We start from the raw sequence: 16,245 nt of genomic DNA on the forward strand, positions 1-16,245 counted from the left end.
AAAAATCCAAAATAAAAAATAAAATAAACAAATATTAAAAATGGTAAAACAGGTCATTTTTGGTTAATTTACACTTCAATTTTCACTGACACACCATTTCGCTACATATCAAATACGAAGTAACGTCTCAGATCCAGACCAGCAGGGGTCGCTGGCGGAGAGTTTCCCCCACCACAAAGCCGCACTTCACCCGGAAGAGGAGCGAGGTTAACAACGGCGGAGACATTTGTTGTGGAGGGTCGGCGGCGTTTCTGAAGTAATTCATATAATCCAATAAATAACCAGCTCCCAGCGGAGGTGCTTTCTTCCCGGCGGGTTTAGTGTCGCTGAGCATACGCTAGAGATGTCGGTCCCGCCTCCCAGCCGCTCGTCCACCGGCTGGCCGCGCAGCGCTCCCGTCCAGTTTGGGAACAAATACGGGCCCGCGAAGCCGCTCACACTGGAGAGGACCATCAACCTGTAAGTCCGTGTGGATCATTCTGAAAGCACTGCACACGTAGCTGGTCTCACTACCGTCGTGGGGCCGTTAATTATCGCACACCGAGCAGTCAGGATGCAGTGCGACCTGCTTGGTTCGGTTAATTGTCTGTAACCGCTGCAGGAAGAAGCCACTTAGCGGGTCGATGTCTGTGGTCCTATCAAGGCTTTGTGAGGGTTATTCTGAAAGTAAAGCATGGGAAAAACATCTCGGCGTAACTCTGACATTACAACCGAGCTTTGGTGTTTATTTCACCTGAACGTAGTTTAAAAATTTAGATTTTCAGTTACAGGTGTAACTAATTATTCCCATTATCAGTGTTAGAGACGACATCGATTTAAATGTGACTGCCATGAAGTTACCTGACGGGTAACTAAGTGTTCACTTAGTAATCGAAGAAAATGTACGAAATTACATTCAAATAGTATAAAGGAATTCCTAAGAATTTATCAAGGTTAAAATAAATGTCTCAAATTCACAAGGGCTCTGAAAAAAGGGCTCTTTGTTTATTAACGTTTGAAATTGAATCATCCATCAATCAAGAAATTAACCAGTTAGTCAGCTCTAATAAATTATTCTGACATTTTTTTCTTCAATTATGATTTTTTTTTTTTCAGAAAATAAATATTTCTAAGAAAAAAAAAAAGAATTTGATAAATACCCAATCACGTTTTTTGGGGGGGTTTTTTGGGGGTTTTTTTTACATGTTTTTACAAAAAATAAGGAAAAAACAGACAAACTAGGGACTTAACCAGGTTGATTGTGGCAGCTGAAAGCCTGAATTAAGCAGTGAAATTATTATTTTTTTGGGTGCTTTTACTTTTTAAAAATTTTAAACTGTTTAATGAACAAATTTAACAGCCCTGAAAAATTAAATGAAACCAGGTATTTTCTTGAGGAAAAGCTTGTGTTATAGCCATCTTTGTATGTTTTATTATTCTAACGTCTCCCACAGCTTTCCGTGTGTGTATACCCTGCTGTGGGTATCTCCGTTTATGCTGAAATGCCTTCTTGTGTGTATTCCTGTCAGATACCCCCTCACCAACTACACATTCGGTACCAAGGAGCCGCTGTATGAGAAGGACAGCTCGGTGGCAGCCCGGTTCCAGCGGATGCGGGAAGAATTTGATAAGATGGGGATGCGGAGGACAGTGGAGGGTGTCCTCATTGTCCATGAACACAGACTGCCTCATGTGTTACTCCTGCAGCTGGGCACAACTTTCTTTAAACTGTGAGTGTCTGATGTTCAGAGCTCTACTGTGTGAACAAACTGAGGTAGTTTTTCCTGCACGGGTGCCTCACAGTTTGTTTCTCCTTTTGCAGGCCCGGTGGAGAGTTGAACCCTGGGGAAGATGAGGTGGAGGGTCTGAAGCGCCTGATGACTGAGGTAGCTACCAAACTTTGAGCTTAGTGTCACTGTGCTGGCTGTTTTGAGTCTGTGTTTATTAACTTCAAATTTGTTGTTAGATCCTTGGACGGCAGGATGGTGTGAAGCAGGACTGGGTGATCGATGATTGTATTGGTAACTGGTGGCGCCCCAACTTTGAGCCTCCACAGGTCAGTACAAAGAAGATGATCAGAAGGATATTTATGATATTTTAACTAGGGATGCATCAAGCCAACCTTTTCCAGATCTGATCTGATACTGATACCTTGAATTCAGGTATCGGCCTATACTGAGTACAGAGCCATGTAATTCTTACTGTGTGGAAGAAACTTGGAATAAACATTAGGCTCAATTTAAACATTGCTCTACATCCAAGAATATAAATACAGTTGTCAGAAGTTTGCCAGTGGTACTGCTACACTGTGCAAAGTGGATGAAATGATGAAGACAGAGGACCACCTCCAAATTGTTCAACTTCACCGCATATCAACAGATGTATGCATTACAATCATTCCACCCTGGAAGAAGAACAGTTCAACAGAATGACTGAAATTAATATTAGATTCATTTTTATATCAGTCATGTTGGATATTGTCACATCTACATCTTGATGTGAACTAATCTGAAGTTTTTGCCCTGCAGTATCCCTATATTCCAGCTCACATCACTAAACCTAAAGAGCATAAGAAGCTGTTCCTGGTCCAGTTGCAGGAAAAAGGTCAGTGTATCACAAAATTCCTTTGATGTGTAATTAAAATAAGTAAAGACTTAGATTAGTCTCTTTGGTTGTTTCTGAAATCTGTGTTTGATGTTTGTACAGCACTGTTTGCCGTGCCCAAAAACTATAAACTGGTGGCTGCACCATTGTTTGAACTGTATGACAACGCTCCTGGATATGGACCAATCATTTCCAGTCTACCACAGCTGCTGAGCAGGTAATGTTCAGGACTTTTCCATGCGTTTGGACAGAAAATAGTAGAACTGCAATGTTTTCGGGCGATGCAGGGATTCCTCAGAGCAGAGAGATGCACTGTGAAATAACATAGCAGGGTTTTTTTCTGGTCGCTGGCAGTGTGCACAAATGCATAAAGTTTGCACTCCAGTCAGAGACATTATCAACACAACAGGTGATAAAACGTATAACAGCAAAATGGAAGACTATTCCTGCAAATTAGACAAGAGATTGATGCTGCAGAAGATCATTATGTATGTGAATTCTTGAGGTAATATATTTACTTTACCAATCCGTGTGCTCTCACTGCAGCATTTCTTTTTCCTAAGGGCCCATTATACCATCATATAACATTGTCTTCCAGGCAATTTTTGTAACCTTGCGTGTTTGCTATGGCGTGGTTGAAGAGATGAGTGCGTGTTTGTGTTAGTTTTTACCCCTTTGAATCACATATCAGTGCAGAAGCTCAGATGTTGCACCAGCTTGAAAAGACTTTCTGGAGAAAACTGGGAAAAGTTTTCGTCTGCAGCCAAAAAAACCTGTGGCCTCAGCGCCAGGACTAATGGCACGGCACTGCTTGTGTACCAAACAACCAATCGGGCGACCATAATGATTCCTTAATGTGTCAGCTGCACATTTGACCTCTCAATCTGTAAGACTTTATGTTGCTTGGTGTGTTTAGTTATGATAGTCTTCTATACCATAATAAAGAAGGCTTCAAAGTGAATATAGTTTATATAACATGGTAAACGGAGCTGAATATTCTCAGTGATAAATGGCCTACAAATGTAACCCATCGATTTTCAAATCTGTGTCCTAATGGCTGGAATTTCCACTCGGTAAAAGGTACGAGTATAAACTTTTATGCATCACTAACTGAACACAAATTCCAGTGACAAAGTGATACACAGTTTGTGCTGCTGCAACCTTACAGAGGAGCTTCATTAGCTTGTGTTGATGAGGTACGGCTCAGTGGGTTGAACATGTTTCTTATAGCTATGTCCCAATTCAGCGGCTGCGCCCTTCAAAGGCCGACCAGAGCTGCTGCTAAATGAGGCGGCCTAGCCTCTCATGTGCTGCTTCTGTTGCCTAGCAACCATGACACTAACAGGTAGTGATGAGCCCACAGCCGGTGGCACACAATGAATCTTGGGATAGGGTGGGCTATGAGGGATGCACTCAGCATATCCTTGAAAGCCCGGGAAGAGGACATACTTGTAGGTCACTTTCGAAGGAGCCTTCGGACGTGAACGGCTCTCGGTGTCCTGCTGTGATGTAATCGAGCTGGTCTTCAAAGGATGCGGCCACTGAAGTGGGACAGAACTTACACAGCACCTATAGTGTACAGTGCCGCGAAAAGGTTTTCCCTCAATACATGAAATCATCGTGTTATTAGCTGCATTTTGTATTTGCTCTTTGTCTAGTATTAAAATTAGTTTGATCTGAAACGTGACAAATTGGGGCGGGGGTTGTGAAGAAATGACGACGGGATTTTAAATCCAAACTGTGAGCATAACTGAGCAAGTTAGATCTAGCCAGGTTAAAAACAGCTACTTCCTTTGTAGTGAACCCTCTGCAATGTACAATTTGTCCTGGAAAAGATGCTCTTATCATCAAAGTAGCTATTTGTTAACATGACTGTTTAACTGGCATTGATTTTGTAATAATCACTGTTTGATTTTTACAGGTTTAACTTCATCTACAACTAACTCGAATGATCAGAAGTACATGTGGCCGTCTCTGTGAGTGCGGCCCGCAGTGTGGAGAAAAAAAGACTTCAGCCTCAGCACCATCTTTCACAAAACAATGCTTGTCATGTCAGGTATATCTGCAGACCGCAGGGGTGTTTATACTGTTTAAGAAGACTATGAACATGTCTTTTTTTTCTTTCTTTCTTTTTAACCTTGAGAAACTGCTAGTTGTTGTAGTCTGCAGGTCTGTATTCCAGTGCGTTAAAAATCTGATTTTATGTCCTCTCGAAGGAGGCCAATGTTTGATTAAACAAGCTGAAACATTGAGTTTCCTGTTGTTTTAACCTGTAACAATGCTGTTTTTTTTTTTTTTTAATTTTCTTTTAATAAAGCAGTCTTTTGAGTACATTTTTTATAAAGTGCAAAGAGCAGCCGTGTGTGACTGATTTGTGTTTTTGAAGTTTAAATAATATGTTACATTACATCTGTTGCTGCTCAGAAATACAAATCCAGAGAAGTTAGCAATTTCTCTGATGCTGGCTGAATTAAAACAAACAAACTGGTAAAGTGACAGCAGGTGCCATTAAAGTCTGGGATCTAATATGAGGAGGTCAGACAGAAATGTGTGCATCATTGTGATTAGTGTATGGGGAAAATGCTGTGCAGTCAGTGATGTTCTCCCAGGCTTCCCCACAGCCACATCCAGCTCTGGGCACTCATTTGGATTCAGATCAGGTGACTGACTCAGCCAGTCGAGGGTGTTTCTCCACCTCTTCCCCTTCAGCTCTTTGGTTGTTTTGGGTTTTTTTTTCTGCTCTATTTACAGGATCACGATCCTGCCGAGTGATGAAATGCCTTCCAGTGCCTGAATTCTAATGTGGCTTAATGCAAATCCATGTATAGAAATCTACATCTGTCTTGTTTCTTCCACCAGCAGTGAGATGATGAGTAACGTCTCCCACTAACAAGCTGTCGCAGTGCTTCAAAGATTGAAGGTGGGAAACTTTGGCTACTTAGATGATGGGAAGATGAGCATTTATGTTTGCATGAAGAGAGACGGGATCTCCAGACTCCTTCATGGCTGTCACATGTGCTCTCATCTGTGAAGAGATCAGAGTCCCAGTGGCAGACCTGCAGTTCTGGAGTTCTTTGGTCTACAATTATCAAGCCAGTCCCACTAAAGGACATCAGGATCTCATATCACCCTCAGTGAGGTCTAGTTCTGATAGTTTAGTAAGGTATATGCACAAGTATCTTGCTAAAAGTCATTATCTGGCTCTCTGCTCCTTACACAAACCTGCATATACCAGTCCTGCTGGATTGATGCCCCTCTGTGGACCTGTGCAGCTATCCTATGTCTTATATCCCTATCACTCTAGACCACAGGTGTCCTGCAGGTTTTAGATGTGTCCTTGATCCGACACAGCTGATTTAAATGGCTAAATGACCTCCTACAAAGTCTTGAAGTTCTCCAGAAGCCTGGTAATAAACTAATCATTTGATTCGGGTGTATTGACCCAGGGTGATATCTAAAAGCTGCAGGACACCGGCCCTTGAGGCCTGGAGTTCGATACCCTTGCTCTAGACGCTGTGCTGGGAGATTCCACAAACCTTATTGTGCAGTTCTGCAGGAGACTACCTGTGCTATCTAAATGGGCAGCAGATGCTAGTCTCATGCTACCAACATTAACAAAGATGCCAGCAAAAATCAGAAGGGATGAGGAGAGAGCAGTGGTCCTGCTCCCTCTCCACTGCACACCAGTTGTCACTTTCATTTGCGCCAAAGCCACCCATACCATAATTTCTCCTTCCTACCCGAAAAAACTGATGTTCCCTAAAGTTGAACTAACTTTGTGTTGTACTGTGATAATTGAGTATTCCCTTGTTTTGTTTTGTTTTTAAATAGTTTATTTATTTTATACCAAAGTGATCAGGACACACGTTTTGAAGGTTGTGTTATCACCCAAATTCTGAGGCTATCCTTCTGCTGGGAGCACTTTTGTACTTGACAGAAACAGTCTGTTTGTTCCTTTATTCAGATAATTTCTAATTATTTGCCCACAGCTCAGCTTTCTGATGTTCATGTGGCTGCAGACATGAGTAATCATAATAATATAAATGCATGCCATAAAAAGACAGGAGAGGATGTGCAGGTTATAGAGACATGCTTCATAACACATGCACTTTAAAAAACACCAAAAAAGGAAAATCATTACAATGTTTTTTGGGAATACCTGTGGATTTTCGACTAGAATTAGACAGCATGAAAAAAGCTTAACCATTAAAAAAAGCTTCAAAAACATCTTATTCTTAAAGAATTTTCTCACCATAGCTTAAATAAATGGTAAGAGCCAGGAACCACCCATTCAATAATATTTTTATCATGGAAAAACTGACTTTTTGATTTGCGACTTAATTGGGTCATATTTGAAAAATAGTGGAAAGTATTGGTCAAGTTTATATTTTGAAAATTAAGTTAGAGTTCTATTCTAATTAGCCCAGATCTCAGCTACCCACAGTAAAGCGCTATACAAATACAAGCCATTTACCATTTACCATGTGTTTGAGGTTATGGTCAGCACCAAATTATGTACAGTCTGCAACAGATCTGCTTTTAAATAGTCTTAAGCGCTTGAAATAACAGGAACTGGACTTATTTTGATTTGTGTAGCTGCTTCATCTCATCAGGTTTTCTCTTGGAGGTGGTCCTGAAAATGGCTGACCATGTCTTTATACAAGTCGTTCAGCAATACATGAGCCTAGGTATGAATCCAGACATGGGTTATTACCAACAGCAACTCTTAATTCTTTGTGAGGCCCCACCCTGCCTTCATGTGAGCCATTAAGGTCACATGGGTCAAGGTGTGAGTGAGGGCTGAATTGCCTGTGAAGGGATCAATGGTGTCCTAGGCCACCAATTTTGTTCAATGATGGTTATTCACAGTGGACATGGAGAGCCTCCTTTATTCTTCTCTCAGATCATCTGTAATCTTGGTTCAAAATGTGAACATGAATGAAACGGCACAAAGGAGAAACTCCAGAGATGAGACGCCTAAATGTGAAATGACACACTTCCAAGAGTGCAGATGTTCACATTTTGGATTGGTGTGCCAACCACTCTCAGGACCACCTCCAAGGGAACAATTTTTTGGTGAATTAAAATGTCTTCATGAACCAAATAGAAGTTCAGCTGCCTTACTTTCAAGTGCTTGACTGAGAACAGACATATTTTAACTAGTTTTTGTTTAGTTCTGACTTCTTATTTTGAATTTAATTGAGTATTTCTTTGAAAATGTTTAGTTTTCATTGGTCTCCATAGACTAATGGAGAAAAAAAGACCAATATGTCTATTTTTTATTGTATTTATTTTGGTCTTTAACAGAGACAAGTCATCTGTACGTGATCCTTTCCACTGATTGAAGAGCTATATCTTTAATATGCTTTCTTACCTGGCTGCTGTAATAGATTTATTACCTAATCCTCCGAAAGCTAAAGAGGTAAAATTATAATAAAGTGAATCCCTGAAATCAGATTCTAAAAGTTATATTTTGGTGTGAATATTATAGTCATGTTTCAGTTCTGCCTGACAGTCTGCACTCAGGGCTAAACAGCAAGCGTTAATAACGTCATTTATCCGCGACGCGTCGTGCGAGGCCATGTCCACGCGTGTTTTGAAAGTTCGTGTCAGGTTTCTGTAATGGCCACCAAACGACCAAAGGACGAGTGCAGCAGCACAGATAAGAAGAAGAAGAAGAAAAGCGACAAGGAGAGCCGCGAGGAGCCGGTGGAGCTCTGCGCAGCCGTAGAAAATGACCAGGTGAAGAGAGCCGTCGCGGAGGCATGGAGCCGCAGGACTACCTACAGCCACGGTCAGTGAGAGAACCAAAGTTCAGCTTCAGATATTTATCTGCAGCTTTTAATCAGTTTTCAGAGACCTGCAGCTTTGACGTCGCTGTTGTTGGTGTTTTACGGAGCAGCAAATTTGGATTAAACCGTCTACAGTTCCTACTGTAACATATTTTACTCTAACCGGAGCGGGGACTTGGATGCCCTCTCCCCAAAATTGTTGTCAAATCAGTGGACCTTGTAATACAACATTACGCCCCACTCTCTCTTCCTGCTTTCTTGTCTAATATTTGCTATAATAACTAATCTAGGCACAAAACATCCCCCAAAATTAAACTTTGCTCATTGTTCTGAAACTTTGCCCTCACAGATTTTAAAGACCCGGGGTCAGTGCAGTATTTTAAGTTTCTGTCTCTCTTCTTAAAACAAATATTGCCACATGTTTGTTTTGCCCTTTTCTTAACTTTGCTCTTTACATAGTTTCCTTTGTGTCTGTGTAATTACTGTGCAGGCGATCTGGAGTTGGACTGCCACCCTTTCCCTCACTGCATCTTCACAAATTTCATCAGCAGCCAAGCCTTTGCAGAAAACCTCCAGAAAGAGCTGCTGGAGCTAAACTTCCATGAAAAATCAAATGACCTGTATAAATTTAAACAGGTATTTTTTTTTTTTTGATTCATCCTCACACTGATTTATTCCACAGTGTCTTATCATTTGTGTTTTTAATTATTTGTTTTTGTTTTTTGTTCTCCTCATACAGTCAGATGACCTGAAGAAAAGAACAGAGCCACATATCGCAGGCCTGAGGTAACAAAATAGTTTGAATTCATTTGTGTTATATGTGTGTGTGAGCTGTCAAATGGGCAGAAAGCTTTCATTTATGAAAATCAGAAGCCTTGTTTCTTTCACATTTTATTATTCTTGTCTTCTTGTTGTCATATTATTTAAAAACTACGACGGAACTTCCAGCTCTGAGTTGGAGGGGGCAGAGTTTAAGTTGTTAGGATTTTCACTGGGAGTGACCCAGATGGGTTCTGAGTATATCAGGATTGGAAACCAAGTTACAGAGGCTAGGCTGAGATGGTTTTGGACATGTGCAAAGAGGAGGGGTAGTGGACGTACTGGACGAAGGATGTTGAATAAAGATAAGATAAGATAACCTTTATTAGTCCCACACGTGGGAAATTTGTTTTGTCACAGCAGGAAGTGGACAGTGCAAAAGTTATATAGCAAAATTAGAATACAATAAGAATAGAATACTGTACACAACTGTAAAGAATAGAATAAAATAAAATACTATATACAGTAGAATAAATAGAATAAAATATACAATAGGATAAAAATAGAATGCAAATGCTTTATACAACTGAGTAAAAATACAACTTTTCCAGAAAAAGAGTATTGCACTTAGTGTTATTGCACATGTGTGGATGTGTTTGTGTTAGATCAGTTGAAGTCTGTGTTGTGGAGTCTGACAGCAGTGGGGAGGAAAGACCTGCGAAGTCTCTCCGTCCCACACCGTGGGTGCCGCAGCCTGCCACTGAAGCAGCTGCTCAGTGCTGTCAGAGTCTCCTGCATGGGGTGGGAGATGTTGTCCATCAGGGATGACAGCTTAGCCACCATTCTCCTGTCACTCACCACCTCCACTGGGTCCAGAGGGCATCCTAGAACAGAGCTGGCCCTTCTGATCAGCCTGTTCAGTCTCTTCCTGTCCCCGGCAGAGATGCTGCCACCCCAGCAGACCACACCGTAAAAGATGGCTGAGGCCACCACAGAGTCATAGAAGGTCTTCAGGAGTGGGCCCTCTACTCCAAACGACCTGAGTCTCCGCAGCAGGTACAGCCTGCTCTGCCCTTTCCTGTAGAGGGCGTCTGAGTTATGAGTCCAGTCCAGTTTGTTGTTCAGATGAACACCAGATGAGCTGCCAGGCAAAAGGAAAGGAGGTAGAACACAGAGGAAGTTCACAACTGTAGCAAAGGAAGACCTGCAGAAGGTTGCTGTGACAGAAGAGAGTGTTAAGGTGAGATGGAGGCAGATGAAGATAAAAAAAAAAAATCCAAAGAGGAGGATGGCAAAAGCAAAGAATGACAATGAAGAGGACAAAAACAGAGAAGAAGGCAAAGAAGATGAAGACGAAAAAGGAAGAGGATGAAAGGAAAATAAAAGGAAAAGCGGGTGCTTGAAGGTGAAACTCAAGCACAAAAATTGTTTCATCGTCACTTTCGCTGTTGTAATAATCAGTGGAAGCCCACATTGCAACTGTACAGCTGAGGTTGGTGCCTAACAAAAAGTGGTTAAAGGAAGACAGGTGAACTGGACTCGGGTGCCCAAGGTTTATTGACTCGAGTGGAGTGGAAGCCTCACCTCGTGTCAGAGGTCTTGTGGAATAAAGGCCTCTGTTAGGTCAGAGTTGTGTTTGGTGGCACAAAGCAGATGTGGACAATATTCATCAGGTAGATTTAAGTCACAGATCCTTTTCACAGCTGGTGTTTTGACGCTTCAAAGCAGGAACATTAATGAGGACTTCATTAAGTGAGCCACCTTCAGGGTCCTGGCATTGTTCATGTTGGCTCGCAGATTTACCGAGACACTAAAAGAGGTACTTTTGTATTTGTATCCAGCTCCATATTGATATTGTTGGACTCTTGATGTTGATGGAAAGATGAGACATTCTGGAGTTTATTTATCAGGTCCAGCAGGTGGAGCCAGAGATTACAGATGCCCTCCTAATTGGTATATTACATTTAGTGATGATGACTGAAACTTCTTGCGCATATTTGGACGGTTTGTTAAAGCAGGAAGGTGGTTTATTCTTTAGTTTCTACTACAGAGCTGAGGCTGGCAGTGAACACGAGGCTGTAAGTCATCGAGCAGAGTAGATGTTGGAAATGACTGCCAAGAGGTTCAGTGTGTGAGACAAGTCCAAGAAAAATCAGGATCTCAGCATATAAATCAGCTGTGTGTCAAATCAGAGGCTCCATATATTACCAATATAGCACAATCAAGTGTAAACCTTTCTTGTTTGAGAAATAACGTGCTGCTTTCTTCTTATAATTATGACAAGCTGTCTACAGTGAATCACTTATATGTGCTGGATACATATTTGTGAGTATATGGTGCTTTACCAGCTGAAGAAGTGCAGCGCTGGGGAATAAATACAGTAATTACACAGTAACGGCCTCCCTCTGTGGTCATCTATTATTTATGTCATAACAAAATGTCACAGAAGGCTTTCAGGTAGCTAAACAATCTGTCCGTGTGGTGAGAGTTACAAATTTTAAACGGCGTTTAAAGGTCACGGCCGGGTTTTCACAGTGCGCCCGTTTCTGTATCACCGTCTGTAGGGCAGCACTGTTTGGGCGTTTCCGGTCCTGGCTCGGGGAGGTGCTGGGGGTTGAGCTGGAGCCCACTGTGGATATTTCTTGTGCCAAATATGAATATACAGGTGAGAATAGCTCAGTAGGAAAGACTGTTACATTGTGAGTTTCTGTTTTAGTTATTGTCTGTCTGTCTTCTTTCTAGATGTTCTTTTGTGTCACGATGATGAGTTGGAGGGGAGGCGCGTTGCGTTCATTTTGTATCTTGTGCCCCCGTGGCAGAGCAGCGACGGGGGAACCCTCGATCTTTACACAACAGACAGTGAGTGTCCCACTGTGTGTGCGTGCGCGTGCGTGTGTGTGTGTGTATTCGTTTACACAACAGAAGTGTGTATTTCATTTTTGTCGTCAGGTTATTTGCAGCCACAGAGCATAGTGAAGTCACTCGTACCCTCCTGGAACACACTCGTGCTCTTTGAAGTTTCTCCAGTCTCCTTTCACCAAGTAGGGATAAATATTCTTGTTTTTATTATGTCTTTGAAAAGGCTGCGTTTGAAAATTAAACTGTTTGTTGTTGTTTTGTTTTTTTCTTCAGGTGTCTGAAGTTTTATCGCAGGACAAGTGTCGGCTGTCTCTGAGCGGCTGGTTTCACGGACCTTCTCTGGAACGTCCTCCTCGCCACGCGGTGGCTCCCATCCAGAGGAATCCACACTTACCGAGAGATGTGGGTGCTATCTTGTGGGAATAGCTCAAAAAATTTTGGAAGAAGAATTTTATACGTTTTGTTCGATAAATATAACATATAATTTGCATGATTCTCAATCAATTTAGAGCTGGAGGCACCTGTTAGCTTAGCTTAGCATAAAGACTAAGAGCAACCCTTCTGGTGCCAACAATCATGCCACGTTCAAAGTTACTTGAATCACCAATTTTCGACCATTCGGATGCTTAGTTTGAAATTTAGTAGGTTGTCTTTGCCATGTTCACATGCCTCCATTGACTTGCTGGTGTTGTAGTATTGTAGTGTTATGAGAGCTCTGTATGCAAATCTAGCTATACCCAGGCTCCAGCGTGAGCTTTTTTTAATCAGTTGTGAGCATCAGTTGATTTCTCATCTGTTTGCTGTTTGTGTTTGTGGCAGGAAACGGTGCTGCTGGAGTGGATCAATCCCATCTATTTGGACATTTCTTATCAAGAGCAGATTCAGGAGGAGTTTGAAGACAGCTCTGAAATTCAGCTCAAAGGATTTCTCAAGGTAACTTATAAAAACTCTTTTCCACCGACGCAGCGCTGCAGCTTTTTTTCAGAACGGTTTCCGGACATTGCACCATAGAAATGTAGTTCCCAAAGCTGGAAATGCTTACTCACAGATGATTTGCAGATGAAGCACGCATGATTTTTTTTTCCACACTGAAAGTACCTCGGCTTTAGCTGCACAACACTGAGTAATGAGACAATTTCCAAGTATCCATTGTGCTCTGCTTTTCAAAAAGGCATCAGAGCAGAGCTGGCACTGGTGTCGTGTCTTTCCTGTGTTCATTTGTTTCCGCTGAGTGATTATGCGTTTGTCTTCAGGAGGAGAAGTTCAAAGAGGTGAGTGAAGCACTTCGGCTCTCTCAGATTGAGTGGAAGAAGAGAGGTCCACCCAATAAGAGGTGAGTATGTTTGACTCTTTAAAGTAGCACTCTGTATTTAATTTTTTTTTGTATTTGTTAATAACCTGTGTGCTTTCAGGTGCTATGAAGCAGCTGCTCTGGACTCGCTGCCTCAGTGTGTGAGTGCATGCTGGGAGCTGCTTCATTCAGAAGCATTCTTCCTGCTCCTCTCCAACTTCACTGGCCTTCGATTGCACTATCTCTGCCCGGCTGACGACGAAGAGGATGACGATGAAGAGAAGGTTAAAAAGCAGCAAGATGATGGAGAAGCCACGGGGTCGTCAAATGAACCGTCCTCAGCAGATGCGAGCAGAGAGAAAGGTGTGCGTCGCTGTGAGTGCTTTCATTCAGCCGCAGCCGCTGCCGCTGCCGCTGCTGTTCGTGTGTTTTGACCTCTGTGTATTTTCAGAGCCGAGCACCCCTTTGTGCTGTGGGGAAGTACGCCGATGGTCTCGCGGTGGCTACACCCTGTTGCACGATGGAGAGGCCGCGCGGGCAGAATACGCGCTGGACCTCGTTTTGCCTTTCGGCTGCACAGGTGAGTTCACACCCAGCGGAAGAACGAACTGTCGGACACCAGTGTGACTGTACTGAACTTTTAATTCTCTCTCGTAGGCTGGCAGTCAGAGTTTGGCGGCTTCACGTGTTATGTGGCTAATGAAGAGGATGAGGAGGTGAGTGCTGATTAATTTGACGTGTAATCGCACATGTGCGGATGTTGCTTCAACAGTCATCATCACTGCTTTCTTCACAGCTTCTGACCGTCTACCCGGAGGACAATTCACTCGCACTCGTCTACAGAGACAAAGAGACCCTCAAGTTCGTCAAACACGTCAACCACAAAAGCACCTCCGAGCCTGATGGCAGCTCCACCTGCAGAGAGTTTTATGACTTTTCTTTTGTCTACTATGAATAAATATGTATATAATTACTTAAGTGTGTGCGTGTGGGGGGGTGCATTTACACTGGGAGATGAACTCCACTCACTCCACTCATTATTGCAATAGGACAGTGGGGAGAAGACAGAAAAGCTGGGAAAAAGACACGCACAAAACAACCTTGGTGTAGATTTTAACGCAGGCCTCTGTAATAGTCTTATGGTATAGGGGCCACCTTAAAAAGTTGCCTATATTATTCGCTAAAGTTGCAGAAATCTGGAAAAAAAAATGAAAATGGCTCTCCTTGCTATATTCAAAACCACTCACCAGCATAGCGTGTGCACCTGCGCTGCATTCAGGCCTAACAAAACTTGACAAAATCTTTTTTTTTTTTTTTAACAGAAAAGCCATATTTATGATGGCGCTACTGTGTCTGAAAAGTAATCCCAACTTCTGTCTTAAACCTGCATTCTTTCTAATGGTCAGCAGGGGGCGACTCCTCTGCTTCCAAGAAGACTTCAGGTTGTATTCACTTTTATGAGAAAAAGGCCCTCGGCCCCCCCTCACTCTGTGACCTCAGTAAACACTTTTATGGGTTCAGTTGCTATTTTCAGGTCATACAGTATGAAACATGAAGTTCATCTTGTGAATGGTCATTATTATAGTTATAAAGGAGCATAATCCAGGGTATGCTTGCCAGCTAGCAACCTGCTTAATCACAAGTTGTTTGTGATTGTGCAGTAACCCTCATTTTGACAGTTAATTCCACCATGTGCTCGTTTCAAAAATGGTTCAAAAATAGCAAGACGGCGACTGCGAAAATGCTCATCTTGAGGCTTCAGGGCAGGAATTCACAAAACCAACAGATGGCATCAGAGTGCCTTTATCAATCTTTTATACTGTTTATGTATCCATGCTGTTATATCTGTCAAGCACGCGGGAGCTGATTCATCTTATCCTTCCTTTTAAGCAGTGGACATCCAACATTTAGGCGTGTTACCTTCACCTTTACTGGCTAGAGTAAATGTACAAGAATCCAAATTGTAAATTTCCTGACAGAGAATCTGTGGGGGCTGTTCACTTTTGTGTGTTACCTTTTTAATATGGTAGGGTTTAAATAGATTTCTGACACATGCAAAAAAAATGCGATAAAACATTTATGAAAGCTCGTTGCCCAGCGTTGTACATTGCTTGGGTAAAACATTTTAAAACATTACAAAAAATAAACTTTTCACAATGTTTCTAGATTAACTGTGTTGATTATCTGGTCTTATCTGATCTTATTATCTGTGGTCTGCCTGTGCCTGGAAGAGGAGTACCACTCTGGTTCCTTAGAACTTGCTAAAAGAGTTATTTTAGATTTATTTTATTTTTTACTCTAATGATGCCAAACAGAAGAACAAGTTGCAGTTCTGTGTAAAAGCCACCATTTATTTACAACACAGGAAATCATTCCTGTACAACTCCTCCATTTAATACACAGTACACACTGCAATAGTTACACCCTTTTGCACATTCTCTACAGTAAAATAACAAATGACAAAGTTTCACAGGTTAGAGTTAAATGTCAATCATATATATATTTCACCTCTGTAATATTCTTGATATTTATAATTGAGTGATTTGTATATATTCGTGCTATTTCTTAAATTTGTAAACTTTGTAATATATTGTATTATTTAATTAGTTTAGTCTGTTACTGTTATTGTCTTGGAGCAACTGTAACCCGCATCATTTCCTTAGGGTTTAATAAAGTATTCTGATTCTGATGATCATTTCTTTAACTAGCCTTCAGGAATAGTTCTCCAGGATTCTTGGAGGACTTTCAAAGCCATTTTGTTTGATTCTCTGTCAACATGATCCCACACTGCTTCAATAAGATTGAGGTCTGGGCTCTGGGAAAGCCAGTCCATTGCTGATAATGCTTTTTATCTAAGTATGCTCTTATTGCATCAGCAGTATGTTTGGGATCATTGTCAAGATGCTGCCAATCAGATGCTTTCGAGATGATTTTGCATGGTGGATCAAAATGTGCTGGAAC

At 41.8% G+C, this 16,245-nt stretch overlaps 2 protein-coding genes across 2 annotated transcripts; both read left to right on the forward strand.

The window, feature by feature from the left end:
• The first annotated feature begins 168 nt into the window (after window positions 1–168).
• On the forward strand, window positions 169–4,835 carry nudt21 (nudix hydrolase 21). The gene is made up of 7 exons (XM_003442261.5): window positions 169–459; window positions 1,509–1,709; window positions 1,802–1,865; window positions 1,946–2,035; window positions 2,508–2,583; window positions 2,686–2,800; window positions 4,505–4,835. Exons 1-7 carry the CDS (start codon window positions 344–346, stop codon window positions 4,524–4,526), a joined length of 684 nt encoding a protein of 227 aa, XP_003442309.1. The 5' UTR covers window positions 169–343; the 3' UTR covers window positions 4,527–4,835.
• Window positions 4,836–8,104: 3,269 nt separating this feature from the next.
• Window positions 8,105–15,633, forward strand: ogfod1 (2-oxoglutarate and iron-dependent oxygenase domain containing 1). Its single transcript, XM_005467094.4, has 13 exons — window positions 8,105–8,377; window positions 8,866–9,011; window positions 9,115–9,161; window positions 11,699–11,799; window positions 11,877–11,993; window positions 12,084–12,175; window positions 12,267–12,395; window positions 12,813–12,926; window positions 13,247–13,326; window positions 13,406–13,647; window positions 13,736–13,864; window positions 13,942–14,000; window positions 14,081–15,633. The coding sequence occupies exons 1-13, from the start codon at window positions 8,206–8,208 to the stop codon at window positions 14,240–14,242; spliced, it is 1,590 nt and encodes a 529-aa protein (XP_005467151.1). The 5' UTR covers window positions 8,105–8,205; the 3' UTR covers window positions 14,243–15,633.
• Window positions 15,634–16,245: the final 612 nt, after the last annotated feature.

Source organism: Oreochromis niloticus, linkage group LG1, assembly GCF_001858045.2.
Source record: "Oreochromis niloticus isolate F11D_XX linkage group LG1, O_niloticus_UMD_NMBU, whole genome shotgun sequence".
Taxonomy (NCBI): domain Eukaryota; kingdom Metazoa; phylum Chordata; class Actinopteri; order Cichliformes; family Cichlidae; genus Oreochromis; species Oreochromis niloticus.